This window comes from Gasterosteus aculeatus, chromosome 3 (assembly GCF_964276395.1).
Source record: "Gasterosteus aculeatus chromosome 3, fGasAcu3.hap1.1, whole genome shotgun sequence".
In the NCBI taxonomy this organism is placed as follows: Eukaryota; Metazoa; Chordata; class Actinopteri; order Perciformes; family Gasterosteidae; genus Gasterosteus; species Gasterosteus aculeatus.
The window spans coordinates 3,369,233-3,396,105 of record NC_135690.1 but is presented as its reverse complement, the minus strand read 5'-3'; the positions used below and the strand labels follow the sequence as shown (position 1 = coordinate 3,396,105).

The following is a 26,873-nucleotide window of genomic DNA, read 5'->3' as shown; positions in this document are numbered from 1 at the left end:
TCATACGTATTGATGCTTTGATTTGAGGTCAGAACTGTACCTCACAAACTGTCTGTCTGCCACTGACCTCAGCAATAAAACCCTCTGGATGTAAAATTGTAGGGGGTAATACTCAACCTTGTTATAGGATAACAAAAGAGACATCCTTTCAACAAAAACAGTCTTATTCTATTCTTATTCAAATGGACTGACACGTTGAATATTGTGTCTCTATTTCTTATTGCAAATAAAGATGTAACCCACCAAGTTCTCCTCTGCTTTCTGCTTCAGGAAGTTACAAGGTATTTGACATCTAAAGCCCTCTTGAAGTCACGTGTGACTAGTGTTGAAAAGGTCTTTCTTTTTTTTAATTGAGTCTCACGGCCACACATTTGACCTCAAGTGTTTTTTTTTAGTGTTTTCCCAGGGAGCAATTAGGGGGTTAGGTGTCTTGCTCGGGGACACTCAAAACCAGGGCTTGAACCACCAACCTTGTGGTTCCCAGTGCACCCTTTCAACCCCTGCACCACGACGACCCCTAAAGCGACTTACGTTGCAATTAGGGGTTGTCTTGCTCAGGGGACACTGCGACATGGAGCAACCTTGCGGTTCTCGGCGCACCCTCCCTATTCCATGCGCCATCTATTTCCACTGGCTGGCTATATTCGTAATATTCTAAATGTCATACGAATATCTCTAGGATCCGGATGATATGACATGAGAAATCTGGAGCAGCATTATGGCTGAATGGCTGATATACAACAACTTCCTGTTTCATAGCAAATGGTATTTTTTTCCCCACCACCGTAAGGATGCATAGTGCGACACGTTTAGGATATTTTGATAGCTTTTAGCTGCCGGGAAAAAAATAAACAAACGGTGGTTCGCACTGTCACCTCACAGCAAGAAGGTTCAAAACCACCCAGCGGTGTTTGTGTGTGGAGTTTGTGTGTCCTAGAATGACAATAAAAAGTGTTAAACATATGCACACCCTTTAACAAATTAACTACAGAAGATTCATGTTAAGCCAACATCAGAGAGGGTAACGTGTGTGGCATAAGACAGGAGGCTTTTACACATAAGATAATTTTTTATTATATAACTGAAGATAACACAAGAGCGTTCCCATGTAGAAAGTGTGAAGCTGAAGGCGGTTCGGTGTGTTGAGTGGATTGCTGTGTTGCAGAAGCTTAATTTAATTTATATTTTACGTTTGGTTTTCTCTTAAGGCTGGCGCATGCTTCTGCGTCTGCGTCGTTGCGTTGACGCACTCGTTTCAATTCATGGTTCTGCGTGTGTTGCAGAGCAATTCACCGCCCGAACAGGCGGAGTGACGTGTTTTGTTGAAGACGACCTAGAGAGTCACGTCTATTCATTTATTTGTTTATTTATTTATCATAGACTTTATTGCCCCGTGCATCGACACATTTGTCCCGTATTTTCCTCCACAACTTTGTGCACCTCTCGACCGGCAAACCGGCGTTTGCGGAGATCTCCCTCCGTGAATCCAACCCGCTTCTACAACCCGCCATCGACGGCTTGTATAAGCGGTCATATTTGCGCATTTCTTCCGACAGAAGTTCTTAAATCTGATCCGTTCTCTCGTAAACATTCTTCGTTTTAATAATGGCGGTATCGGGCTATGAAAGCGGAAATGTGAGACTCCGTAAAGGACGTAGTTACCAATCGCAGCCTTGTGCGCTGCGGGAGGCTTGCGTTGCTTGCGTAGAAAAATGGCTCGACACACGCAAGGACGCAAGGGACACGCAAGGGGGGCTTGCGTCTGCGTCGCTCTGAAAACGCAGAAGCATAAACTAGGCTTTAGTTTCGAATTGAATAGGGCATTTTGGCTTAGACTCCAGTATTTTAGGGGGCGTTAATACATCTCGGACCGTAGTCATCAACCCCCTTTAAACAAGTCGAAGAAGAGAAAGAGTCGCGATCTTACGTCATCAATACGCGCCCTTGCTCGCAGTCTCTGGTAGGTCCACACATCCCACACGTGAATGAAAATGAAAAACATTGTGTTGTGTTTCACAAATTTAGTTTCCATCGTTTGACATTTTTTATATTGAATTCAAATGAATTAATATGTTTAACCAACTTAAATAATTTGTTTAAAGATGTCCATTCGAAAAATATAGAGTGAGTTCATTGCTTTCGCAAGACTCCTTCGCTACCGTGTTACCCATATCCAAGTCTGTAATCTTCCGTTACACCAGTAGAAAGTGAAATATAGAACACGAACAACCGTGAACATTCCGTCATTTTAAAACGGGTCAGGAAGCATGTGAGCAGTGTTGAGGGAAGTTCGGCTTGTTCTGAACAGGCGTGTTTGAACGGGTACTGCACTAGTTGCATTAAATACTTGTATTTGTAATAGTGGTGTACATTGTGAACCACATATGACGACGTGATGAGTGTGGACTTGACCAGCAACTTCTAACAATGACTTTGTTTTGTTCCCTGCTTCTGCCTGAAGATCAAATTGAGCATCCTCTGACAAGATCGAGTCCACTTGTAACCTGCATGCTACTAAGTCCATGCCATGTTTGCCAAAACGGGGGAAAGGAAGCGGGCGAAAGGCGAAGGAAAGAAGAGGGGACACCCCGGAGACGATGGACAAGGTGAAAGGAAGAAGAGGGGAGGAGAAGAAGGGGGACAGTCTCAGGGAGACGGCAGCAGGAAGCGCCTGGACGCCCTGAGTGTGGGCTATTTCCGCCGAGTTGGGGAGAGACTCGGCGAAGGCTTTGACGAAAACGAGGAGAGAGGTGAGAGGGATTTTTCTACACCCCTCGAAGCTGACTATGTTGTTGTGACTGTGCATCATACAGGCCCAAGACACTCTGATCATCGAGTGAAGAAGAAAATCTCCTGCCAACCTGTTGAAGTTTATAACTTAGAACTCTGAAATCCCACAATCCCTCAATTTAATTAGCGGAGGAGCGGTGTTCTGTTACTAATACAGGCAGGGGGCATTCATCTGTGTTGAAGTAAAGTGGCTTTATAGTAACCACATTATTACAATACCGTCTCTTATTTTTCCTCTGTAAGGTTCTGTTTCCTTAAGTACATTCAATGTTTAATCATTCTACTTATTGCATACTTTTTCCCAAACATTCACCAATCAGTTTTAAGCTGCCTACATTTCTCCATATGACTCTTATTCTGTCTCTCTTTCTGTTTCCTCCGTAGAGATGTTTGTGGCGAATGTTCTAACAGAGGTTAAAGGCAAAGCGGTGGTCGTGGCGATGGACCCGACGGGGAGTATCACCCTGCAGCGGCTGCTCCCGCTGTGCAGCCCTGAGCAGGTGGCGGGGGTGCTGGCTGAGCTCGGTGATCAAGCGGGGTCCGAGTTGAAGGCCGTTTCGTGCGATAAATGCGGCGGACACGTGGTGGAGAGTGCCGTCAGACAGATGTCCAGGTGGAGCGGTAAGTTTTGCAAGCGTGGTAGACCGCTCATCGTCGTGCAGAACGCCTAGGAATGAATGGGTAAATAACAGCTTCGCTTTGTTCGTCTCATTTTTAGAATCATCACAAAAGGAGTCGCCTGGGGCAACGGGAGACGAAAAGGACAGTTGTGATGCGTTGGAGGCCCAGGTGTTGTCTTTAAGTCAGGTGGTGAGAGACAACATGGCGGAGTTCATCAAACATGTCCATGGCTCACACGTGGTGCGCACACTTTTACATGTGCTGGCTGGCTGCCTCGGACCCCCCCGCATTGAGTCTCGTCCAGGTACACGCGCACAAATTCTTTGCGTTTTTTTAGACTCAATGGGCAAAGATGTTGATCATAATTATTGTTTGCCATTTGAGATATAATCCCGGAGGAGATGTATGGAGTTGTGGAGATTCAGAAATGAGGCTTGGGTCTTTCCACTCAGAGGCTTGTTGCTTGTCGCTCGAAATCATGTGGTCTTGTGTTTTTGTTTTTTTACAGGTGCGAAGGAACACAACCTTGTTCCTCAGCTTATAGACTTTGAGATCCCCACGTCATTTTGGTACGGGCTGAAAAGCCTGACTGAGGCTTTGATGGACAACGTTAATTGTGAGTCGCCTTTCTGGAAACCCAAGCATATGAATCCTGATTCATAAGAATGAAAATTGCAGTATTGCTTAGCAAAGGATATTATCTGCATCCATTCTTGTGGTCGCAGCAAAATTCCCTGGGAGTGTTGCAGCAGATCCTCCATAACTCTTGCTGTGTTTGAATCGCACACTAGAATCCACACAGTACATAAATAAGTGGAGCATTACACTGAAATAGTGTTATGTTCACATTCTCCCTCTTAACTATAGCCATAAATTTAAAACATTCAAAAAGTGACATTACAAATGTGTTTCTTTATAGAGGGAAGGATGCAAAATGTATATAATAACAATATATTAAAATAACTAAAGCCAACAATAACTAACCAATTGTCTCTTTCCTGCACAGTAAGTGTGGTGGACTCCGTGGCCAGTGCAGCGTTCCAGACCATGTTGACTGTGTGTCACAGAAATCGGCCTAAACTCTGCAAACAGCTCCTCAGGCGCACCACGGAGTACCTGACGAGCCGCAGCGCCGCCCCGGGAGTGAGGTCAGAGACTTGCACTGTGTCCCTTCCGTCCTGTGACGGCCGGCCATGACGCGTTATGTAACTGCTGCTTTTGGTCTTTTCGCTCCTTTCAGTCCCCTTCTGGTCTTTCTCAAAGACCCGGCCTCCAGTCGCCTGGTTGAGACGATCATACAGCTATCCGGCAAGTCGCTTCTCCGGCACCTCTACAAGAACCACCTCAAGGGTCAGATGGTGGACTTGGCGCTCCATTCCATCGCCAACTTCCCCATACAGAGGCTAACGGCGGCCTCGGCCAAACACAAAATGGTTGGTTTTAATGTCGGCGTTTCACACGCTGCCAGATTTAAGTTAGGATTTTACAAAGGCTCTCTGTCTCTTCCTCCCTCTTTTGCTGCAGTTCCTGACGTTGTTTGATGAGCTGATTCAAGGTATTGAATCCATCTTGGCCGCAGGTCACATGGGTGTGATTGTCCAACTGGCCGAGAGCTGTGCAGAAAGTGGAGAGAAACAGACAGACCTGATGCAGTGCCTCCTCCGTGTAAGTATCTGTAATTGAGGCGTTACGGCCCTCACGGGTCCTAAATCAATGTGAGAATACCCTTGTTATATTTATCTGCCCTTCTGATTTGTGGGTAATGATATTCTTGTTGTTTCCTCCCAGGCGTTCCACTGCGCTGAGCCCGGCATGCGTCACGTCAGCTGCCTCCCTCTCTTTATGTCGCTGCTCACCTACGAGGTGTACTACCACTCTGACACGGCGGAGGGGGACACACCGACGGAGGTAACAACAGAGAGGAGTCAAATCTAATCATTTATATTGAAGTCTCAACATTTCAGCAAGCTGCAGTGTATCCAGCAGCAATTTGATGTCGTGGAATAGATGCACATAATGCAGACTTGTGTCCATAACCATTTTCAGGTACCGCTGTCCTCAATCTGTTACCATGGCTCCAGGCTGGTCCAGGCGCTCGCCAAGTTCAAGGAGCGTTCGCTCCTCCTCAGCAGCCTGCGCACTCTGACCCCTGCTGACCTCCTGACCCTGGCTTCTGACCCGTCAGGCAGCCACGTCCTCCAGGCACTCACCATCACGTCGAGTGACAAGGGGAGGGGGAAGATCCTCAAGAGACTGGAGGTACTGCTGCATTATAAGGATGTTATTGATTTAGAAAGCATACGTTTTACTCATAGCTTTTGGCAGTGCCCATTGCTTCTTTATATGCTGCTACTGAGGTTTAGTGTAGTACAGCAACAAAATAATCAAGAAAACCATTAATATGTCTTAGGTCTCACTGCTGCTTTTAAGGTTTGATTTATTCAACATTAAATTAATTAAACCCATTTCAACAAATGGACATGACTTCATATTAGTGACTTTGAACGCCAGAACGGTTACATTATATTATTATCATTGAGCAGTCCAATGGGGTTGCGCAACAAAATGCCGTTTGTTGTCCAATTTTACTGCACAAGGAGTAGAAAAAAGCAAATATTTATGCCATGGTGGACCTTGACCCGCTTTTTGAGGATGGATTTAGAAGCCCGAGGACGGAAGCTGCTGGTTTTGTCTTTCAGTGTCTTTTTGACTATCCGCAGGCCTCTCATCAATATCTCTGATGGTCTGCAAATGGCCATCGATGATGTGGTTTTTAATCCCCCGCTGTAGAGACCCCCCTCCCGGGCCACGGGCATCCAATGTCAGTTTGTATATTTCCTTTCAGGATATTCTAATGGGCCTCTGTAAACTGTTCTAATGGAAAGAAACGGAAGCTCAACAAAGCAATATGACGAGGGATCGTCACCGTTTTTTTTGCCATACCGGCACCTAAACGATAATTGACTAGATTAAAAGTTTATTTTTATTGCCAAGGCAAATGTCTTTCTTCAAATTGAAAAATGTATCAACCTAACGGAGGGGTAGTCTTTGTGGATGCGCGGCCGCTGGTGGGGGCAAGTTCACCCGTGTGTGCGCACACAAGTCTGTACATCGGGGGGAACTTCCATGTGCAGGCATGAAAATCCCTCACCTTTCGGCGAAATTCGCCGTTTTGAAACCAAAATAGGTGACCTACGTGAATCGTGTAGATTCGTTGAGGTTTTTTTTGGAGTGGGGGGTATTCATATTCAGTGAACTGCGAACAGGTGCGCGTGCCAGAAGGGAGCGCGAGATTCAGTGAATTGCGAACAGGGTGAGTGATGGTTTCAATCATTTTAATATTTTCTGGTAGTTAAGTTACCCAGGAGCTTTGTTGACATAGACTTAGCTAACGTTAGCTACAGCTTGATGAGTTGAGTCATTTAACACAGCAGGAGAGAACGCGACGGCCAGCTAGCTAAAGCTCCGGTGGAAAGTTATTAGCTAACGCGACCGTTTTTGAGGAGGTAGATTTTGAGGTGCGGGGACTGACGAGGCAGAAGGTAAAGTGGTCCACTTTACCTTCAATAAGCAGACCTGCCAACCTGATACGCATTTTGACTTCAAAGTACGCTGGTACGATTTGTCACTCTAAACTACGCAAAAAATGTGTCTAAAATTAATTTTAGACTAGTTGACCAGCACACATTATATGCAATGCAATATAATGCATGACGAGTATTTAATGACTTGTCCCCTATTAGTTGTTGTCAATCCCCCCCCCCCCCCCCCCCCCCCCCTCGTCGGTACGCAAAAAATGATCCCTGGGACAAAACCAGTTGAAAACCCCTGCCCTTGAGGGGTAATATCCTTCTCACCTTTTTCACCCGTGACCCGTTTTCATGCCTGCATGTGCACTGACTTGAATAAATTCATATTCATATCAATATATGCCATTATAGCACCGGTTTTCGGTACCCAACCCTACTTATGAGCAAAGAATGCAGAAGAGCACCTTTTACATTTATCAATGAAAAGGGCATTCAGATGTAGGGCCAAAATATTTTGGTTCAAACTAAGCGTGCGTGCATCTGGCTTTGTATCATCAGTTTGGGCTGGTGGTCTTCAGGTGTTTCAAAAACTGCATTATTTCAAATTTTTGGGTCGCACATCTTAAAAAGAAATAAACCTTTCTGTGGACAGTTTGAAGTGGAACATTATTATTTCTCCCAGGGCCAGTATGCTGCCATGGCCTGCTCCAGGTTGGGAAGTCGGGTGTTGGAAGCCATATGGAACAGCGCTTCAGTCAGTCACAGACAAGGCATCGCACAGGAACTAGGTAATATGAGCCGGCCCACACACGTGTACAGTATGGATCAATAATCCGGTTCTTGCGTTGTTCACATTTTCTTTCCTTCCAGTGCTGAGTGAAAGCCAGCTGAGGTCACATCAGTTTGCTCGCCATGTGTGGGCCAAATTTGCCCTCTCCCACTTCACCCACAGAAGAGGCCACTGGCAGGAAATACAAGCCGGCGAGTCCAAAAAACGGAAACTCTTTAGTGACATTCTTGCATAATCTTTTTTTGATATTTATGTATTCTTTTGCTATGTAATTGGATAAAAATAAAAAATGTCATTTGATTTGAAAAAAAAAAATATATATATATATATATATACTCTTTGTGAAATTTTTACCTCCTCCCAAAAGAGCCTGGATCCTCGTTATTATAAGAATATCCTTTTAATAATAGGAGGAGTTGCTAAATATTAAATACAATCCAAGTGAATGAAAGCCGCAAGAAGATATATTTTCTCACTACATTAAATTATTCATAATCACAGTTTCCGATTTAATTTGATAAAATATGCTAAACTGAAAATATGTTCTTTGGCACAAGGATGGAGTTGCATCTTCTGTTCTATTCGGGGGAAGGAACAGCATGGCCAATAGGGGGTGCTAGTGTAATATTTATCCAGTCAGTCACCAGTTTGTCCTACTTTAAAACAAGTAGAGCAACACCAGCTCAAATATGTGAACCCAAAGCCACTTCAGAAAACACTGACCCAAAAGCAAAGCCGCTGAATAGTACTGACAATAACCAAACTGATGCAGTATGCTTGTAGGAATGGATTTTCGTTTTTAGTGCATGGAATCCATTCTATTGTTCTTCCATCCAGCACAGTACTATCGTACAATCCGACAATGAGTACTGCCTTTAAAATAGGTCCATAATGTGCTGATTTATCATTACAGTGCTTTCAAGGCTCCAGGTTGAGTTGTTAAAATGAGTTGGATACTTTCATAGTTCCTTCTCCTCATATGTGGTTGAAGTGGAAACTATTAGAAACATGTATTTATAGTGCAATACATATCAAGGTTTAAGAACATTGGATGAATTAAGTGGATGAATCTACGGCTCAACTGGGGGAATCTAAACATTCTTGTTTCCTGCTCACCTTTGAAGAATATTAAGCCAAAGTGTTGGCGATGGATTCAAATAATGTCCTTATTAATGCTTTAATAATGCCTCCTGTCAATCACCATTAACAAAACATCCAGAAAATCTGAGTTGATGTAATTAGAGCTTTAATTATTATGGGTGAAAAGCAGCTCTTATACACATGAAGGCTCCTAAAGTACAACCAGGTTTCTGGCAGAGCGTTAATCAACATTTCTTTTCTCCTACACTTCATCACAATGTAAATTGTTGATGTATACATAAACAGCTCAGTCAGTGTTCCCCCTCATCTGTCCAGCTGGCATCTGCTAGATGTGTTTAATTTGAGGACGCTTTGAGCTTTAGCCTCATGAACTCATGTCTTATTAGAAGATTATACGATAAATACACAATGCCTTGAATTATCTTGAGTGATGCACTATGGGATGTATGCCTGGGTCACGGTCCATCCAGTGATCACTTCTAATCTGAGGTAAGAGACACTCAGTGGTTTATAGTAGGCGTGTCAACTTTTCCATGCACTTGATGCTTCGTTGCTTTGTTAGTATCTCTAGGATTTACCATGAGGCATGTTGGGATTGTGTACATGCCATGAACAATGTTGGCTGACATCATGTAGTGCCAAGCCTGCCCGCGAGAAGTCAGGTTGATGTTGAGTTGTGTGATAGCAGACATGAAATGTAGAGCACTAAGATATCGTCCAGAAAAACCCAGAAGTAAAACTTTCTCTGTACCCTTCATTTTTTTGTACAGATTGAAATGAATTATTAATTAATAAATAAGAGCTAGACTTGCTGTTTTCCCTCACATTGAGTCTTCTTGCTGATTTAAGATAACATCTCTGCGCCCCATCTTCCTATTAAATACGCGAACGTGAGATTGGTATCAAATTCCTCTGCAAGAAAACCATTTTTCTCCGTTTCAACTGAATAGTGTTTGCTAGGTGCGGTCATGTCTTTTCGCTCCCTGTTCTTCTTGATCCATCACAGTGATTCCAAGGCTTTCGCCACCACATCTACTGTGGAGATCAATACTAATCTTGTGCAGCATCTAGTTATACTTTGCCATATTTTGCAAAGACATGGTTGGCTCTCTCTTTTTGACCTGCTATTAATCTAGATTACCGGAGACAAGGGGAGCATCGCATGAGGCATTCAGCAGTCCATAATAAGGTGGATTTGTCCCCTTATTCCCACCTGCTATTACAACCACTTGGCCTTACCCTTCCCTCACTGCCGCTCCCTTTTGTTGTTTGGTTATTAAAGCTCCCTGCATGGATAGTTTGCGCTCTCGGGAGACAAAGCCGAAGAAGCGTTTCAGACTATTGCCCCTAGAAAACCAATCACGTAAAATCCCACTGGGAATTTAGCCGTTAATGCCGCCTAACGTCTGGCCTCCACTGCCCACTTTCTCCCCAGATACACTACTCAGACCAATTCCAATATAAGCTCACAATGTGCCTACACCCACACCTCAGGGAAATTTGCATCTCGTTAGTAATACACAGTGCGCGCTGAAAATAGCAATTCTTCTTAAGTTCGACAGGCTTTCACTGTCACTTGAGCTCCCTCTGTCTTCGCCGCTCTCAACAAGTATTCTTTAGCCCGAAACCCCCCTATAAGTGCAGGGACTGAGACTGAGTGAGTCAGCCACAGAGAGACAGAGGCAGAGGGAGGATTTCTTGTCACGATTTGAGGTAGTAATAGGGTGTCACAAAAATAAATGGTATCATATTGTCCCCATTCCCATCTCTGATTCCGGCAGGCAGATGTATGCTATCATCTGCCAGCTATCTCACCTGTTTATGGGTGATAAAATCCTCCGTGGGTCGTTTTCTGTGCTGCAATATTGCGTAAAATCAAGCTTGTCTGAACTGTTTATCGTCATCCTTATCTCTCATTTAACTACTAGAAGGGGAGTGGGGGGGAAACAAGAAGCTCCTTTTTTTGGAAAACCAACATAAATGTAGGACATTTGAGATGCCAAAGGACTCTAGGACTCCTCGTATCCTTGACAACAGTCTCCCAGCAACCATTGCGCCTCAAAGCATTTCCCCAGCCCATCTCTTTCTCCCTCTCTCTCTCTCCTCAACCCCTCTGACTCTTTGCCGCTTTGCCTTCCTCTCAAGAAACCTCCCATTTGTCCACTCCAGATAGTTACTGTACCAGCAGCACGAGCTGAAAGCCACAGCCTTCTGATATCAGAAGGGTGTGTTCACATATGTGATCCTATGTGATTGCCTGCAGGGAACTGTGTCCTTGCTTCTTCTCCCAAGGCACTTATTCACACCTGCTAAAACTACGGTGGAGCAGACGGAGGGCAGGCTGACAGAGATCGCTTCATTGGGGCCCACGTCTTTTTTCGAAATGCTTATTTGGTTCATTGTTTAAAGAAGAAAAGGCCTATCAACTGCTACCCGTTTAGTGGCAATGAATTGAACCCAAATTCCTAACAGATCATCATCTGTTGTATTCATTACTCACATGTTATACACCACTTTGACTTTAAGTACACAGCTCTATTCAATTAACTGTATTAATCCACTTCATTTTTTGTCATTGCAGAAGAAAAAACTATCCGTCACCCAATATTGACTCTTTAAGTTTGGTTTGGTTTCAGCCTCTGAAGGAAATATCTGTTTGCACACTGTCGACATTCCCGGTAATCTTGACAACACTCAGTTCATAATATCCTGAATGCAAGCGCTTTCATCAGTTCAGTCTCCTTTGTGTTACGTCATGAGGAAATAGATAGTGACATCAGACATGTATTTAAATGTAAGGTTAGTAATCTGGATAAAACTAGCAATAGTGGATTAAACTGAGCAGCCCAGTGTTGATAGAATTGCCAGTTGCAGTAGATAAAAGAAAGTTGCTAAATCTTCACTTAGTTGACAACGACGACAGCCTGTCCTTTCAAGCCTCCCTCTAAAGCTACTCCCCTAGAAATATCATAATGCACGTGAAGCGCAAACAAAGCTATTGTTAGTACTCAAAGCTTTTAGCCTGACGAACAATGAGTGCACAGGCAGATGGACAGACGGAGGTAGCGCGTCCAATCATTGTCTTGGGCTGAATACAATTGGAAGGACTTAAGGACTGGATCTTTTTATTTCTGTCGGCTCGTCTTTAAGGGGCTGTGAGGGTTTGCCAGACAGAATGAGTTGGGAATCACTGCCGCAGAGGACCAGGAGTGAGCTGCATCATCGCTAAGCAGGTGACAGATCTCCCACAAAGGAATATGTGCGCAGTATATCTTCATGTTCTCCAATGATACAATCTATTTTCAACCTGAGATCCTGTTACAGCCGCACCGTGCTGACATTGGATCGTTTTACCGCTCCGTCCTAAATAGAACATCTGTCCCGAGAGGCCGTGTCACAGCCCGCCTGAGAGGACCTGAGAGTCATGTGATGACCCATCAGGCCGACCTGATAACGGCTGCAACGAGGCATTGAGTTCATAACATTGTTTAATATTTTTAAATATATATATAAAAAGATGAAACACTCATTCAGGATGTCAAAACAAGAATTTATTCTCAGTGGAAAGATGAGAGTGCTTAGTAGACCGTGACCGAGGAAGGAGCATATATCAGTGACGCTGCCTCAAGGTATCCAACGTTTCCAGAATATTCTCTCTTGGGTCGCTTTTGTGGTCAGCCCCACAGAATTCCTTCTCAACACGTGAATGGCAGAGCGTAAAAAGACAAATATAAAGAAAAAAAAAACATCAAACAGCCACAGGTAGATTAGGTTTTTTCTTGTTTGTCGTCCTGTTCCTCCAGGACATGCCGGTGTTCTGTGACTCAGTCTCAGTTTTGAAGAAAAGTTCAGTCCGGTCAATTCCTCTGAGCCACTTTGACCTTTTTGCTTTCGCTTCACATAAAGGGTTCCTTGTGCTGAGCGCACGCGGTGCATTCAGCGGAAAATATGGCTTGGGCGCTGATGGGTTTTAGCCTTGTAAAAAAATAACAGATGAACATGAACATGTGCCATTGGTGGTATCATCAAACACTTCTAAACCAGCACGGGACAGTAGATGCATGTGAATGGGTTGTGGTCCAAAAAAAAGAATGCCCAAAGGGGCATTTTAGTTTTCGTAAATAAAGGGTCTTGCCTTTAAGATGGCATTGCTAAAGACACTGGCTGGATTGTGCATTAGCTATTGGCCACTGAGGTGCAGTCAACCCAGTCTCATGTAACTGTAAACCTACAGGGTCTCGTCTTAGATCGTCTATTCTGCATGCTATAAAACAGGATTCACAATAGATACACATTAGATTCCTATCAGTCTCTACATATTCAGTGCGTGCTACTTGGGTGTGTGTTTATTTGTGACTCCTCCACGCTGCCATTTCACCACAGTAAGCATTCAATCAGCATCTTGATGTGACACTCTCTTATGTACTCTCCTGTGCTCATCAATTGATGAGCGCTTGCTGATTCACCCAAACTGGAAGCAACAAATTGAGCCTCACCTCCTTCTCTGTTTATCTCTCTCAACCCGGCCTCTTTCTCTCTTAAAATTGGTTTCTCTGATAGGGAGAACCAAAGGTTCGGTGCTGCGATCCTGGCTGATTTCACCGCCATCCATCCACCTTTACTGCCACTGGCTTCTGTCCTTCCACTCCTCTAATTTTCCTACTCGTGTGAGTCTCCTCCATTCCCTTCCTTGTTGCTACGTCTAATCATCTACAGGTCCTACCATCTTCCATTTACCCTCTCTCTGTTTAAACGTGTCCGCTCCATATCCTTCAATCTGGTGTGTATGTGTGTGTTCATGTGTGGGCCTTGCCCTATGTGTATGCACGTGTTTGTGTATCACAGTGCACTGAGGTCGTGGCAGGAGCGGGACTTCTGGCGGAGGATCTTGCTGCCGCGGTGGCGGCTCATCTCCCTGTACCGGCCTCGATCCCGATCCCGGTCTCGACCGTACGAGCGCGGTACCAACCCCGACAGGAAGCGCTTGGCCCGGCTGGTTAGGCTCTCCCTGCGGCCTGCCCCAGACTCACCGTCGGTCCAGCCGGGGCCCACGCAGTCACCCCTCGCAGTTCGAACGGCGGTCTCCAACAGCTCGTTGGTACCATGGTCCAGTGAGGCTGAGAGCTCCATGTAGACGCAGTCAAACATCATACTGCTGGATTGGGCCTCTGGTGTGAGAGAGAGAGAGAGAGAGAGAGAGAGAGAGAGAGAGAGAGAGACGTTGGTAAGGTGCATTTTTCATATAATTGATACTTTGTAGTGTGATGAGCGTCCCAAGCCCACATCAGCGTTGCCCTGGAACCCACAAGGAACACCTGCTCACCACTCATCACGAGCTGAGTGGCCACACCTGCAGCTCGTCAGCTCCGCTGCATTTAAGCTGCAGGTTCAGAAGGAACAAGGAGGCCCCCTGGGGAAGACGTAAGGCTAACCCTCTTGTGTGTCATTGTCTCTCTAGAAAGCAGCGAGTGACCCGACGGAACCCCTGGAGCACTGCACCGACTCCCCCACGAGCGGATTCACCACGAGCACCAGGGTCCGCAAAACCTCGCAAGCTGGACCTCCCCTAATTAAACGGTTGTAAATAAACCTTGCCCTCCGGGGACTTCACTTGAGCTGGTGTAGTCTGTTCCTTCCACCCCGCCACACTGGTGGAGAATGCAGGCGTACTGAGTGGGAGGAACATCCGGAGGAAAATCTTTTTTTTTTCTTTTTTTTTTTTCTTTTTACAAAACTAAATCTTTCGTTTTTTCGCTCGGCCCCCTAGGCAGCCACTCCTTTCCCGGCGACATGGATGAAGTTATTGCACGCCTAACGGAGATCAGCATGCGCCAGCAACAGATGACTGAACATCTGGCGACGCGACAAGGGCAAACTGAACAGGAGTTAAATGAACTGCGCACGGCTGCTGCACGACATGTCCCACTACCTGATCCCAGAATGAAGGTGACCCAGCTGTTGCCGAAGTTGACAGCTGATGACGATGTGGAATCCTTTCTCCAAATGTTCGAGAATACCGCAACCCAGGAGGGCTGGGACCCTGGTGACTGGGCACGCTTGGTCGCACCCCTCCTCACGGGGGAAGCCCAGCGGGCATACTTCATGCTGCCAACTGAACGGGTAGACGACTACAAGGAGCTAAAAAGGGAGATCCTAGCTCGGCTAGGCCTCTCACCAGTCTGCGCTGCACAGTATTTCCATGACTGGGAGTATAAGCCCCGCCTCCCTGCCCGGGCCCAGGCCGCAGAATTATCGCGTCTCGCGCAGCATTGGCTGCTGGAAGGAGATCCCACAGCCGCCCTTGTGACAGAGCGTGTTGTTGTCGATCGGTTCCTCCGTGCCCTCCCGAGATCCCCTCGTCAAGCCGTCGGTATGCGGAACCCTAGCACGATTACTGAGCTTGTCGAAGCTGTGGAACTGGCGGAGGCTGTCCAACACCAGGATGCTGGAGAACGAGCTCTGCCGTTTCCCCGGAGGGTGATCCAGGAGCGACGCAGGCCAGAGGGCAACCCGCGGTCTGAAGGCAGGCCGGGGCCTCCTTCTCAAAGAGACGAATCAATGCCCACCGCAGACCCCACACCGGCTCCAAGAACCTGGCTAGCGGGCTGTATCCTACATCAGGATTTGCCAAAAGGGGCGCCGAGGGTGGACGTAGAAGTCGATGGCCGCCCGTTCGCAGCTCTTCTGGATACCGGCAGCGCGGTCAGCTTGATCCAGTCTCATATCCTCTCGCCCCACAGACCAACCAAGGCTACCATCCCGGTCACCTGCGTGCATGGGGACACGCGACATGTTCCAACCAGGAGAGTGACCATCTCCGCTGGCCCTGACTCATGGCCGATGGACGTGGGCCTAGTGAAGGATCTGCCGGTACCCGTCCTTATCGGTAGAGACTGGCCGGGCTTGGATCGCCTGCTGGCCGCGAACGTGCCATTTGCCAGTCCTCGACGGGCCCACCTCCAAAGGCGGCCAGGAAAAAGAACCCGTCATCGTCCCGTCTTGCTGGCCTCCGACAGCGGGAGAGATGGTGAGTCCCCACCCCCTCATTCTAACCTCTACCATGACCTTTTCCAACAGGTGACAGGAGGCGGGTCGTTTGCCAGGGAACAACGGGAAGACGACCGCCTAAAGCACTGCTGGGCTCAGGTGCGCATGGTTGAGGGAAAAGAAACTCAACCGGGGCCCCATCCTCTCCCGCATTTTGTCGTCCAAAACGGCCGGCTCTATTGTGTTGCACAGCGAAGGGGGGAAGAGAAGAAGTTGTTGGTGGTACCCCGAACAAAGACAGAGACGGTCTTAGAGCTGGCACACTCCCATCCCTTGGCGGGCCACCTTGGAGCCAACAACACCATTCAGCGGGTCCGCGACCGATTCCACTGGCCAGGATTGGACGCCGAGGTGAAACGCTTCTGCCAGGCCTGCCCCACTTGTCAGAGAACATCTCCACGGACCCCTCCCCCCAGCCCACTGATTCCACTGCCGGTCATTGAGGTACCCTTTGAGCGCATTGGAATGGAACTCGTAGGGCCATTGCCTAAATCGGCCCGGGGGCATGAACACATCCTCGTCATTGTGGATTACGCCACCCGGTATCCTGACGCAGTGCCTCTTAGGAAAGCCACGGCCAAGGCCATCGCCAAGGAGCTCTTCCTTCTCTATAGCCGGGTGGGCATCCCCGCCGAAATCCTGACAGACCAGGGAAGCCCTTTCATGTCCCGGCTAATGGCTGACCTGTGCGCCCTCCTTAAAGTGAAACAACTGAGGACCTCTGTCTACCACCCCCAGACAGACGGTCTCGTGGAACGCTTCAACCAGACCCTGAAGCGGATGTTACGGCGGGTTGCAGATGAAGACAAGCGGGACTGGGACCTCATGCTCCCCTACGTGCTCTTCGGAATACGGGAGGTGCCTCAGGCGTCGACAGGCTTCACCCCGTTCGAGCTCTTATTCGGACGCCAGCCCAGAGGCCTCCTGGACGTGGCCAAAGAGGCGTGGGAACATCAGCCGGCCCCCCATCGCTCGGTGGTAGAGCATGTGAAGGAGATGAGGGAAAAGATCGACCGGGTCATGCCGCTAGTCCGGGAACATCTCGTCAAGGCCCAACAGGCGCAGCAACGGTATTACAATCGAGCCGCCCAGCCACGAGAGTTTCAGCCAGGAGACCGGGTCATGGTTCTTGTCCCCAACTCCGCCTGTAAGTTCCTGGCCAGTTGGCAGGGCCCGTACACCGTCATCGAGAAGGTTGGGCCGGTCACGTATCGTGTCCGACAGCCAGGCCGGCGAAGAACAGAGCAGCTCTACCACATTAATTTGTTGAAGAAATGGGTGGGGACAAGGGACCAGCTCGCCGCCCTCGCCACCATCGACTCGCCGGTAGTGGACATGGACGCCCAGCTGTCGGCAGCCCAGAAGTCAGAGCTGCAGCACCTGGTCTCTCAGTTCTCGCATGTGTTCTCCTCCAACCCCGGGCGGACCCAGATCCTCCAACATGAGATCCACACACCACCCGGAGTGGTCGTCAGGCAACGGCCCTACCGAATCCCAGAGGCTCGTCGGAAGGCTATTGAGGAGGAAGTCCAACACATGCTGAAGTTGGAGGTGATTGAACCATCCAAAAGCCCTTGGTCCAGCCCGGTTGTCATGGTACCAAAACCGGATGGCACCCTCCGCTTCTGTAACGACTTCCGGCGCCTAAATGAAGTGTCTGAGTTTGACGGATACCCCATGCCTCGAGTGGATGAGCTCCTTGAACGTCTGGGAAGGGCCCGGTATATCTCCACCCTAGATCTGACCAAAGGGTATTGGCAGGTGCCCCTTTCCGAAACAGCCAAACCCAAGACTGCTTTCACTACCCCCAGTGGACACTGGCAATACCGGACCCTTCCCTTTGGCCTACACGGAGCTCCGGCCACCTTCCAACGGATGATGGACATCTTGTTGAGGCCTCACCAGTCCTATGCCGCAGCGTACCTGGATGATGTAGTTATCCACTCCGAGACTTGGGAAGACCACCTAAATCGGTTGCGGAGGGTGCTACTGGAGCTGCGCAGGGCTGAACTCACCGCCAACCCCCGAAAATGCCATCTGGGCCTGTCTGAGGCGAACTATCTGGGTTTCCAGGTGGGAAGAGGAGTCATCAGACCCCAGGAAAAGAAGGTTGAGGCAGTCCGCGCCGCCCCAAGACCCAGTACAAAGTCCCAGGTACGAGCCTTCTTGGGGTTGGCGGGTTATTATCGATGTTTTATACCTAACTTCTCCTCTTTAGCCTCCCCCCTGACAGACCTAACCAGGAAGGGTCAGCCAGAGAAAATCAACTGGACGCCCGAAGCTGAGGAGGCATTGAGAAGAATAAAGATGGCATTGATGGCAGAGCCGGTCCTAAGAGCGCCAGATTTTGGCTGTCCTTTCCTGCTGCAAACAGATGCTTCCGATACAGGACTGGGAGCTGTCCTGTCCCAGATTCAGGAAGATGAGGAGCATCCTGTCTTGTACCTCAGCCGGAAGCTGACCCCGGCCGAAAAAAACTACGCCGCGGTGGAGAAGGAAGCTCTGGCCATCAAGTGGGCAGTTCTAGAATTGCGGTATTACCTCCTAGGCAGGCGATTCACTCTTTTTACAGACCATGCGCCCCTCCAGTGGATGGCCCGCGCCAAGGACACGAACGCCAGGGTGACACGGTGGTTCCTGGCACTCCAGGACTTCCACTTTGAAGTCCGGCACCGTTCTGGAGCAGCAAACTCTAATGCGGACGGCCTTTCTCGGATCTGGTCGGCTTTTGTTGGTCTGTCAGGGGTCACTCCCCACCAACCCCGTACGTCACCCCTACTAACATCCTATTATTCCACCAGGCCAGGACAACGCTTAGGGGGGGGAGTGTGATGAGCGTCCCAAGCCCACATCAGCGTTGCCCTGGAACCCACAAGGAACACCTGCTCACCACTCATCACGAGCTGAGTGGCCACACCTGCAGCTCGTCAGCTCCGCTGCATTTAAGCTGCAGGTTCAGAAGGAACAAGGAGGCCCCCTGGAGAAGACGTAAGGCTAACCCTCTTGTGTGTCATTGTCTCTCTAGAAAGCAGCGAGTGACCCGACGGAACCCCTGGAGCACTGCACCGACTCCCCCACGAGCGGATTCACCACGAGCACCAGGGTCCGCAAAACCTCGCAAGCTGGACCTCTCCTAATTAAACGGTTGTAAATAAACCTTGCCCTCCGGGGACTTCACTTGAGCTGGTGTAGTCTGTTCCTTCCACCCCGCCACAGTAGCTAGTTACAAATGAGACAAATGGAGCCAAACTACAGCTTCTCCCTCTGTGGGAAACATTCATCTTTCTTTGGTTTGCTTTGGAAACAGAAATAGTGTTGAAGGGGGAAATGTTTTTGTGGAATTTTCAACGGACACAGTACATGCTTGTTATCATTTGTACGCTATGATTGACATCACATTAGAAACTGGCATGAAAGTCCGTTCTTGATTCTGTAAATAATAGATGTAGGGCTAGGGGACAGTATTGGATACCCTTTTAAGGTAGAGACCAAAATAACCAAGTAACCAGTAAGCTCAAAACGTCTCCAGTCAAATGATGCAATGAACTTTTTTTGTTGATTACAGAAAAATTAACCTTGAGGTTGGGATTGTTGTAATCCAGATGGTCCGTTTTCTGACAATGACCAGTGTAGTTCAAAGGTCCCTCAGCAAAGAGCACTGCTACGTCAGAGTTCAGTTAATACAATATTCTATTAGGATAGGGGATAGGATTAAGGATTCGGCCCTGTTAGCCCCCTACCTGCTTTCCAAACCTGCTTTGCTTTGAGTCTTTTCTTCTTTAATTTGTAAATGTAAATGATAAAACAAAAGTTTTATCATTTACAAATTAACGTTCCTCCACTATTGGGCGCCGTTCTAAAATCTTGCTCAGTTTTGGTACATTTAGCGTTATCATATGAACAAAGAAGCATGAGAATATTCATATGTCACTTTTTCAAACATTTACAGAGAAATTCATGTAAATTCATGCAATAACTTTTCCAAGGATAATGTTTGGGAGTAGCACAACACAAATAACACACAAGTTGTTAAATAATATAAATTTTTCATCTAGATGTAAATGTTAAATATAAATGTCAATGTTAAATGTAGATGTTACATGTTAATGCGTCCTTAATTTTGAGCGGGCGCTGCTGGAGGAATGCTGTGAATTTCTTTAAATGTTTGAAAAAGTGACATATGAATATTGGCATGCTTTTTTTTCATATGATAATGCTAAATGTACCAAAACTGAGCAGGATTCTAGAATGTGCGACCCATACTCCACACACACATATTTACCTACAGACAGGTTACACTAGGAACACACGGTGAACAAACACGGCCTCCTAGCAACACCTCTGCCAGTTCGTCGCTACACGTAGCCTGCCAGGTGGTCGTTAGCTCAGCTTCCAGTTAGCCCCCCTTTCTCACTCACATCTCCGCCTTCTGTTCTCACAGACACACACATTCACCCACACCCGTACACACTCCTCCCCCTCCACGGCACAGTGGTGTGGAGGTTAGCAGCCTTTCTGTGTGGAGGCTGCATGTTCTCCCCGTGTCTGCGTGGGTTTTCTCCAACTTCCTCCCACAGTCCAAAGACATGCTCTGGGGATTAGATTGATTGGTGACTCCAAAGTGCCCATAGGTGTGTGGATGTAAGTGTTAGTGGTTGTGTGTCTCTGTGTCAGGCCTGCGATTGACTGGTGACGAATCCAAGGTGTGCCCCGCCTCTTGTCCCATGTTGGATGGGATTTACTCCAGCCCCCCCGCGACCCTTTAAGGATAAGTGGTATATTTAGCGTGGCGCCTGTTATTTATTTATTTTATGAATTATGTTAGTGATTATTAATATGTTATTTATGTCAATGATTTAGTTTCACAATATACTAGACATATTAACGAGACATGCCCATACACAGACAGCACAGATCCCAACAAGCTTTAACCGGCAGCAGAGACACGTCATGCTTTAAATGGCAAACTTAAATAAATTCACAAGTTCTCTTTTTCCCAAAAAACAATTGTGTTGTATTGCATGGTAATACTGTATAATGATTCTGTTTAGTCCTAATGAAAATGGGTAACATCAACAGTCATAAAAACAGCCAGAAAGAGAGACAGTGAAAAATAAATCCTGCTTCTATCTGAATGGAGTGAGAAAGGGAGAAAAGTGACGAACTATGTTGTTTCACAAGGCTTAGTATCTCATCAAAAAAGTCTTCTTTGTCCCTCGGCAAAAAAGTCCTCTTCGTCCCTGGTCGAACGCACTGTCGACTCCAATGACGTTATTTTCAAACTATATTTCTGATTTGTTTTATTGCTTCTGCAAAGCTCTCTCAAATCCAGTATTTGAGTGCTCTTAAGCAGCTGTGTGCAGAACATTGCTTTTGCTCTTCATTATTTCTATTTGAGGTGGCGCAGGGGTTAGAGAAGGTGTGCTGGGAAGCACAAGGTTGGTGGTTTTAGTCCAGGCTGCCCCATGTCCCATGTCGAAGTGTCCCTGAGCAAGACACCTAACCCCTAATTGCTCCCCGGGCATAAATGTGAAAAAGCCATGGGTTTAAAGTGTAATGTAAGTCGCTTTGGATAAAAGCGTCAGCTAAATGACCTGTAATGTAATGTAATAAAAGTATCAAAGTTATACGGCATATACGGCTCAAAATGACTGCAGCAAGATGTTCTTGCCTTAGACACATGTTTCACTTCACTGATTGATTTGTTGAAATGGGTACGAAGAGCTCACTCAAGAGCTCAAGCTGTGCCTGAAAATGATTTACTAAAAATATGCATTATATGTTCCAGTGTTACACAGGTGCAGCATAAAAATGAAAGCGCCCATGACCTGGGTGCAATAATCCAGCCCCATAGCAGCTGTTCACCAAGCGCAATGTCATCGAATAGTGGGTGAGGTAAGTAAGAGGAACAAATCCCAAACCAGATCAACAGGGCTTATTCTAATACTTACAGATGATTAAATTGCACCAGATAGGCCTACAGTATTTATAACTTCTTAAAAGAATGTTTGGGAAATTGAATTGGAAAGAAGAGAAAACTAAGAGAGGAAAGGTGAACAGAGCAGACAAGAGGAGGAAAAGATAAGAAGGAAGAAGGTACACGAGAACAGAAGAGAGCAGGGGAAGAGAAAAGAGAGTTCAAGGAAAAGAAACCAGGACAGGACAAGAGACAAGGGGAGGAGCAGAGAAGAAATAAAGTGGAAAGAAAGAAGAGTAAAGTCTAGGACGCACAAGAACAAGAGAGGACACAAGGAGAAGAGGCCAGGAAACATGGCAAGAAAAGGAGACGAGGGCAAACAGAATGAAACCTGTGAGTCACAAAGACTGTTGAAGGTGACACTGAAAGGGGAGGACAGGCAAGAGGGCAGATGAACAAGCAGCAGGAGGAGAGGAAGGAGACAGGAAGAGACAGAGGGGAGAGAGAGAGAGGACGACAGAAAGAATGTTGACTAAGCAGTTCAAGGCAGAGTGCATTTTAAGCAAAGGGACACACCACATACTCAACAAATGATAAATACATTGGCATGGCGTGACAGTGTTTGTGTGGATTAAGGCTGGTTACTTGGGGGGGGGAGAGTGAATAAATATGAATAGACAATAAGGCTTTGGTGGCCAGGCCCCAGGTTCTTGAAGGATGGTGTTAGTCAGCAGGGCAAGCGTCAGGCTCACATATCAGAAGGAGTACATGTGACCTGTCCGGGGACAACATGAGGACGTCCTCGTCAGGCGCCCTGGGAGCAGGGACGGAGCATTTCCATATTGCTGACCCCATTGCTGCCTCAGGACTTTTGGATTTTATTTTTATAAACAGAGAATATGCTGAGCATGGGCATCCCTCGTTACTCATTCCTCACCTTCCTCCCTCCCTCCTCCTCCCACTGGTTTCATTAAAAATACCCCCAAGCCGGGACCCAACGTGAGTCTACAACAATGTGCACGCGCCAATGGACATTTTTACACTCGGTTTAACTTGGACAACAAAGCGAAACCAAACAAGAATTGACCCCAGGGCTGTTTACCAGATATATACACACGCATACTTTTCTATTCTTATACACTCTTATGGGAAAACATCCCAGTGACTGTTTACTTTCTCTTTCTGTGAGTCATAACCCTCACCGTAACATATTAATCCCAAACAATCCCAAAAGAGATTTTAGGATTGCAAAAAATACCAAAAGGTTAAAACAATAAAGACAGTACTTACAGTACTTAACTTATTTATATTATTAAGGTTGTTATTGTTGACCATGTGCCACTTGACCTCGTAAAGCGCCAGTCACCTGGTATTCTTTTGGGTAAAGTGTTAGCAAACTACCACACAACCGTTGGCATCTGCTCATTAAGAGTTTGGCCAGCAGAGGGCACTAAACCCCCCTCGCCTCCACCAAATGCTCTTCTGTCTGAGTTAGCGCGGCATAAGAGGGAGCCATGTTGTTGCTGCTTCCAAGAAATGGTAAATGGCCTGTACTTGTATAGCGCTTTTCTAGTCTTCTGACCACTCAAAGCGCTTTAACACTACATGACATCATTCACCCATTCACACCCATTCATACACTGATGACAGGAGAACCATACACAGTGACACCTGCCATCAGCAACTACCATTCACACACTGTAGTCGCAGCTACAGGAGCAATGTTGGGTTAAGTGTCTTGCCCAAGGACACAACGACATGCAGGTTAGCCGGGCCTGGGATCGAACCGACAACCCTCTGATTGGAGGACGACCGTGCTCCCCACTCACCCACAGTCGCCCACGACAAAGAAAGAAAGAGGTCCAGACAGCCTGAGACCAGCAGCAAAGGAGAAAGGCGCCTCTTCAACACACGCAATTTGGTGTATCCTCTTGTTTGTAGGAGGATAAGAACAAATCTCACAAGATCTCATATGTGCAGAGAGGAGGACAAAAGTTGCAACGAAGGGCGAGGTCGCACCCGATTATTCGCACAAAGGAAGACGGATCTCGTAATCTGTAATTGTAATCGTGTTCCTCTCTGCTGCGGTCACAGCGATTCCGTTAGCTGGAAGTATCTGTTAAATACATTAAAAGAGAGGGTCTGCTTGACCAAAGGACAGGATAGGTTGGGGTCAAGGTTGACCAAAGACAAGTACAGGTTGTGGTCGTGTAAATCCGCGGACAAGATACGTGGTCACGTGGTCACGTAAAACCACAAACCTAAATTGATCCCAGGTTGGCGGGTCAACTGACGGACCTACTTCTTCGGAACTGCAACCACATTATTTTAGGAGTCTACCACTCTGCCGTGCGAGGACTTTCATGGCCACAAGAGAAGATCCCCTTGAATAAATTGTGCAAACTACTTGGCACTGAAACAAACATTGCATGAATGATACATGGTACCACGGCCCACCGGGCAAACAAAATGCCAAATATACAAGAAGCTATGTGAATGATGACATCAGTAAATACATGACTTAGAGACCTTTTAAGGCTTTCCTGAATCAAACTCACCATCCTTGAAGTTGTGAATGTGGGGGTTGCAGCAGCCCAACTACCCATTAGTGGAAGGGATGAAGAGGAGATACTTTGGTTTGTAGTTGAAGTAGATGCCCCTAAAAGAATTCCCTGAGTACTGTTGGTGCTAACTTCCTTAAGCGGTACCGCCAGTAAGGCAAAGACTTCTTACCCTTAGTTGATATTAACGACCCTGCTTGATTGTCACACCAAATCGAATCAACTGAAAAAGGGAGGCCATGGTCTGGCCAGCCATGGCTTGACGGAACCCCCCAAAACACACAGCTGGCCTGCATCTGTCTTAGCATTGCTGAACCCGAAAGCCGCTGTTGAATCCACTGCCATCCAACGCTCTGTCAGTACGGCTCCTGTCCCCAGCTTTAGTTGCGGATGTCGGTACAAATAAGACGCCATGTCCAGCAGCAGCACGTGATGCGTATGGCGACACTAAAGCAACACCGTTGCGCTGCATCTCAGACCAACATAAAGCTGCACACCTTTCCTCAGCAGCTTAACATTTGGAAGAAGTCGCACAGTTGGGGAATGCAAATTTGTGATTGTCAACCTGTCACTTGCACAAGGACACGCAGCTGAGGGCTAATCTTCTCTTTCTCTACTTTTTCTTTTTTTCATGACATGTCACTATTGCGAGGGCGGCACGGTGGTGTGGTGGTTAGCACTGTTGCCTCACAGCAAGAAGGTCCTGGGTTCAACTCTGCCCAGTGGCCTTTCTGTGTGAGTTTGCATGTTCTCCCCGTGTCTGCGTGGGTTCTCTCCGGGTACTCCGGCTTCCTCCCACAGTCCAAAGACATGCTCTGGGGATCAGGTTAATTGGGGACTCTAAATCAGGTATGTGAGTGTGAATGGGTGTATGTCTCTGTGTTAGCCCTGCGATTGGCTGGCGACCAGTCCAGGGTGATAGACTTCGGTCTATCGCCCGAAGTTGGCTGCGCCCCCTGTGTGCAGGATAAGCGGTTTGACAATGGATGGATGGATGTCACTATTGCTACTACCTCGGGCACGCACACACGCACATGCAACAGGCACCTGCTGTTATTACTTAGGATTCAGTGGACATCGCCAAAAAAACAACAACCCGTGAACAGCGTCTGTCACGAGCGCAGCTGCCTTGTAGGGCAATAAGGTGTTACAAGCTCATTAAGATACGACGGTGCCTCACCAGCAAGTGCCTTGTAGGTGAGGAGAAGTACCATGGAGGGATGACAGTGATGTCCGTCCTCGACGGCCCGGAGTAGCTGGGGAGAACACGTCCGGGTGCAGGGCTGCCCCGGTTAGCCCGCGTAGTGTGCTTGTCGCTCCCTCACAGAGCTAACGGTAACCCCTCAACCACATTCAGTTTTTGCTGTCAGGGCTCTTAATAAAGCACTAATTTCTGCTTCTTGCTTATTGTGGTTCTGGTTCTGTACCCTCTTATGAATGCGCGTATTATTGAGTTCACCTCTGGTCACTGGTCATTTATGCAGATTACAGATGACACAATACACCGTTAAAGCCACACGTTGAGCAGAAGTGGTTTAGGGAGGAAGTTCGAAAGTTAGAAAATTCTGAATACTCAAAGAAAGATATTCCAAAAAGATGCATAACCCCATCTTTTTTAGAAAAAGTGGTTCTCTCAAAGACAGAAAAAACAGTATTTTACCTAAATGATCCATGAGCCGACATCAATCTTCATTCAAAGGACTCATGGGGTATCTGTCTCTTATCTGCAAAATCAAGGTCTCCACTGTATAATATATCCTTGGATGAATGGTCCATTATTAAACTCCTTATGGGAAGAAAGCTTTTATTTCAAAGTGGTGAAAATAGATGACTTTTTGACAATGATGCTGCAAAGTTCGAGCTTTTATGACGGAGCCAAATCACGCAGTTGTCCTGATAAATTAAGTTGTATTGGTCATTCAAGTGTAGTGTAGTGAAGGTGATGAATAATTAATTCAGTTGAATATTTCGTTTTATATTTGTATTCTAGTACATTATTATTAGTATTTTTTCACACACACACACACACACACACACACACCGACACAACGCGATCCACGCATCCCTTCTGAACTGAGCCTCCTGTTCACATTTACCAATCTCACACATTAGCTCTTCCCTCTGTCGCTCCTCTCCTCGTCCCTCTTATCACAGTGCTCGCTGTCAACAGACTGATGGAGCGACACCTATCGGGCGTTGGCCCCGCCTATGTGTGCACAGGCGTTTGTGATCGGATGGCGAGTACAAACAGACATAAAGATAGTAAGAGCAGCGGCGTGCTGGAAGAGGGAGATAATCCTAGCAGGGATGTACTGTGTGCCAAGCACCAAGGGGACACAGATGGAGTTCCTCCAGAGGATTAGATGGGGACAGATAGGGGGATGTTTGCAACTGCTGAAAATATCTGTCTGGAAATTTATTAACAAAATGTATAATGCGAGCACGCACTAACTGAAGGTTGTTTGAGCCCTAAACTGTGGGAACAAGTTCAAATTAAGGTCAAACCGCGGTCATTG

General features: G+C 47.0%; 3 protein-coding genes across 7 annotated transcripts in view; 2 read left to right on the top strand and 1 right to left on the bottom strand.

Moving 5' to 3' along the window:
• Nucleotides 1-1,444: 1,444 nt before the first annotated feature.
• nop9 (NOP9 nucleolar protein) lies at nucleotides 1,445-8,046 on the top strand. Of its 4 annotated transcripts, none has more exons than XM_040171025.2 (12): nucleotides 1,445-1,960; nucleotides 2,462-2,750; nucleotides 3,175-3,411; nucleotides 3,509-3,715; nucleotides 3,920-4,027; nucleotides 4,418-4,559; nucleotides 4,652-4,844; nucleotides 4,936-5,076; nucleotides 5,200-5,319; nucleotides 5,458-5,670; nucleotides 7,624-7,729; nucleotides 7,812-8,046. In XM_040171025.2, exons 2-12 carry the CDS (start codon nucleotides 2,528-2,530, stop codon nucleotides 7,964-7,966), a joined length of 1,845 nt encoding a protein of 614 aa, XP_040026959.1. In that variant the 5' UTR covers nucleotides 1,445-1,960; nucleotides 2,462-2,527; the 3' UTR covers nucleotides 7,967-8,046. The 4 variants fall into 4 exon arrangements, with proteins under 4 accessions (XP_040026959.1, XP_040026962.1, XP_040026960.1 ...); XM_040171026.2 differs by having other exon boundaries at nucleotides 1,566-2,322; XM_040171028.2 differs by lacking the exons at nucleotides 7,624-7,729; nucleotides 7,812-8,046 and adding an exon at nucleotides 6,132-6,402 and having other exon boundaries at nucleotides 1,446-1,960.
• Nucleotides 8,047-12,361: 4,315 nt separating this feature from the next.
• Nucleotides 12,362-26,873, bottom strand: part of rem2 (RAS (RAD and GEM)-like GTP binding 2) — a 28,004-nt gene continuing 13,492 nt past the window's right edge. For both annotated transcript variants that reach the window (XM_040171029.2, XM_040171031.2), the window contains exon 5: nucleotides 12,362-14,000. In XM_040171029.2, coding sequence (XP_040026963.2) covers nucleotides 13,672-14,000 — 329 coding nt within the window. In that variant the 3' untranslated portion in view covers nucleotides 12,362-13,671. The remainder of the gene's footprint in view (nucleotides 14,001-26,873) is intronic.
• On the top strand, nucleotides 14,289-26,720 carry LOC144405456 (uncharacterized). Its single transcript, XM_078098652.1, has 3 exons — nucleotides 14,289-14,409; nucleotides 14,600-18,643; nucleotides 26,512-26,720. The coding sequence occupies exons 2-3, from the start codon at nucleotides 14,623-14,625 to the stop codon at nucleotides 26,718-26,720; spliced, it is 4,230 nt and encodes a 1,409-aa protein (XP_077954778.1). The 5' UTR covers nucleotides 14,289-14,409; nucleotides 14,600-14,622.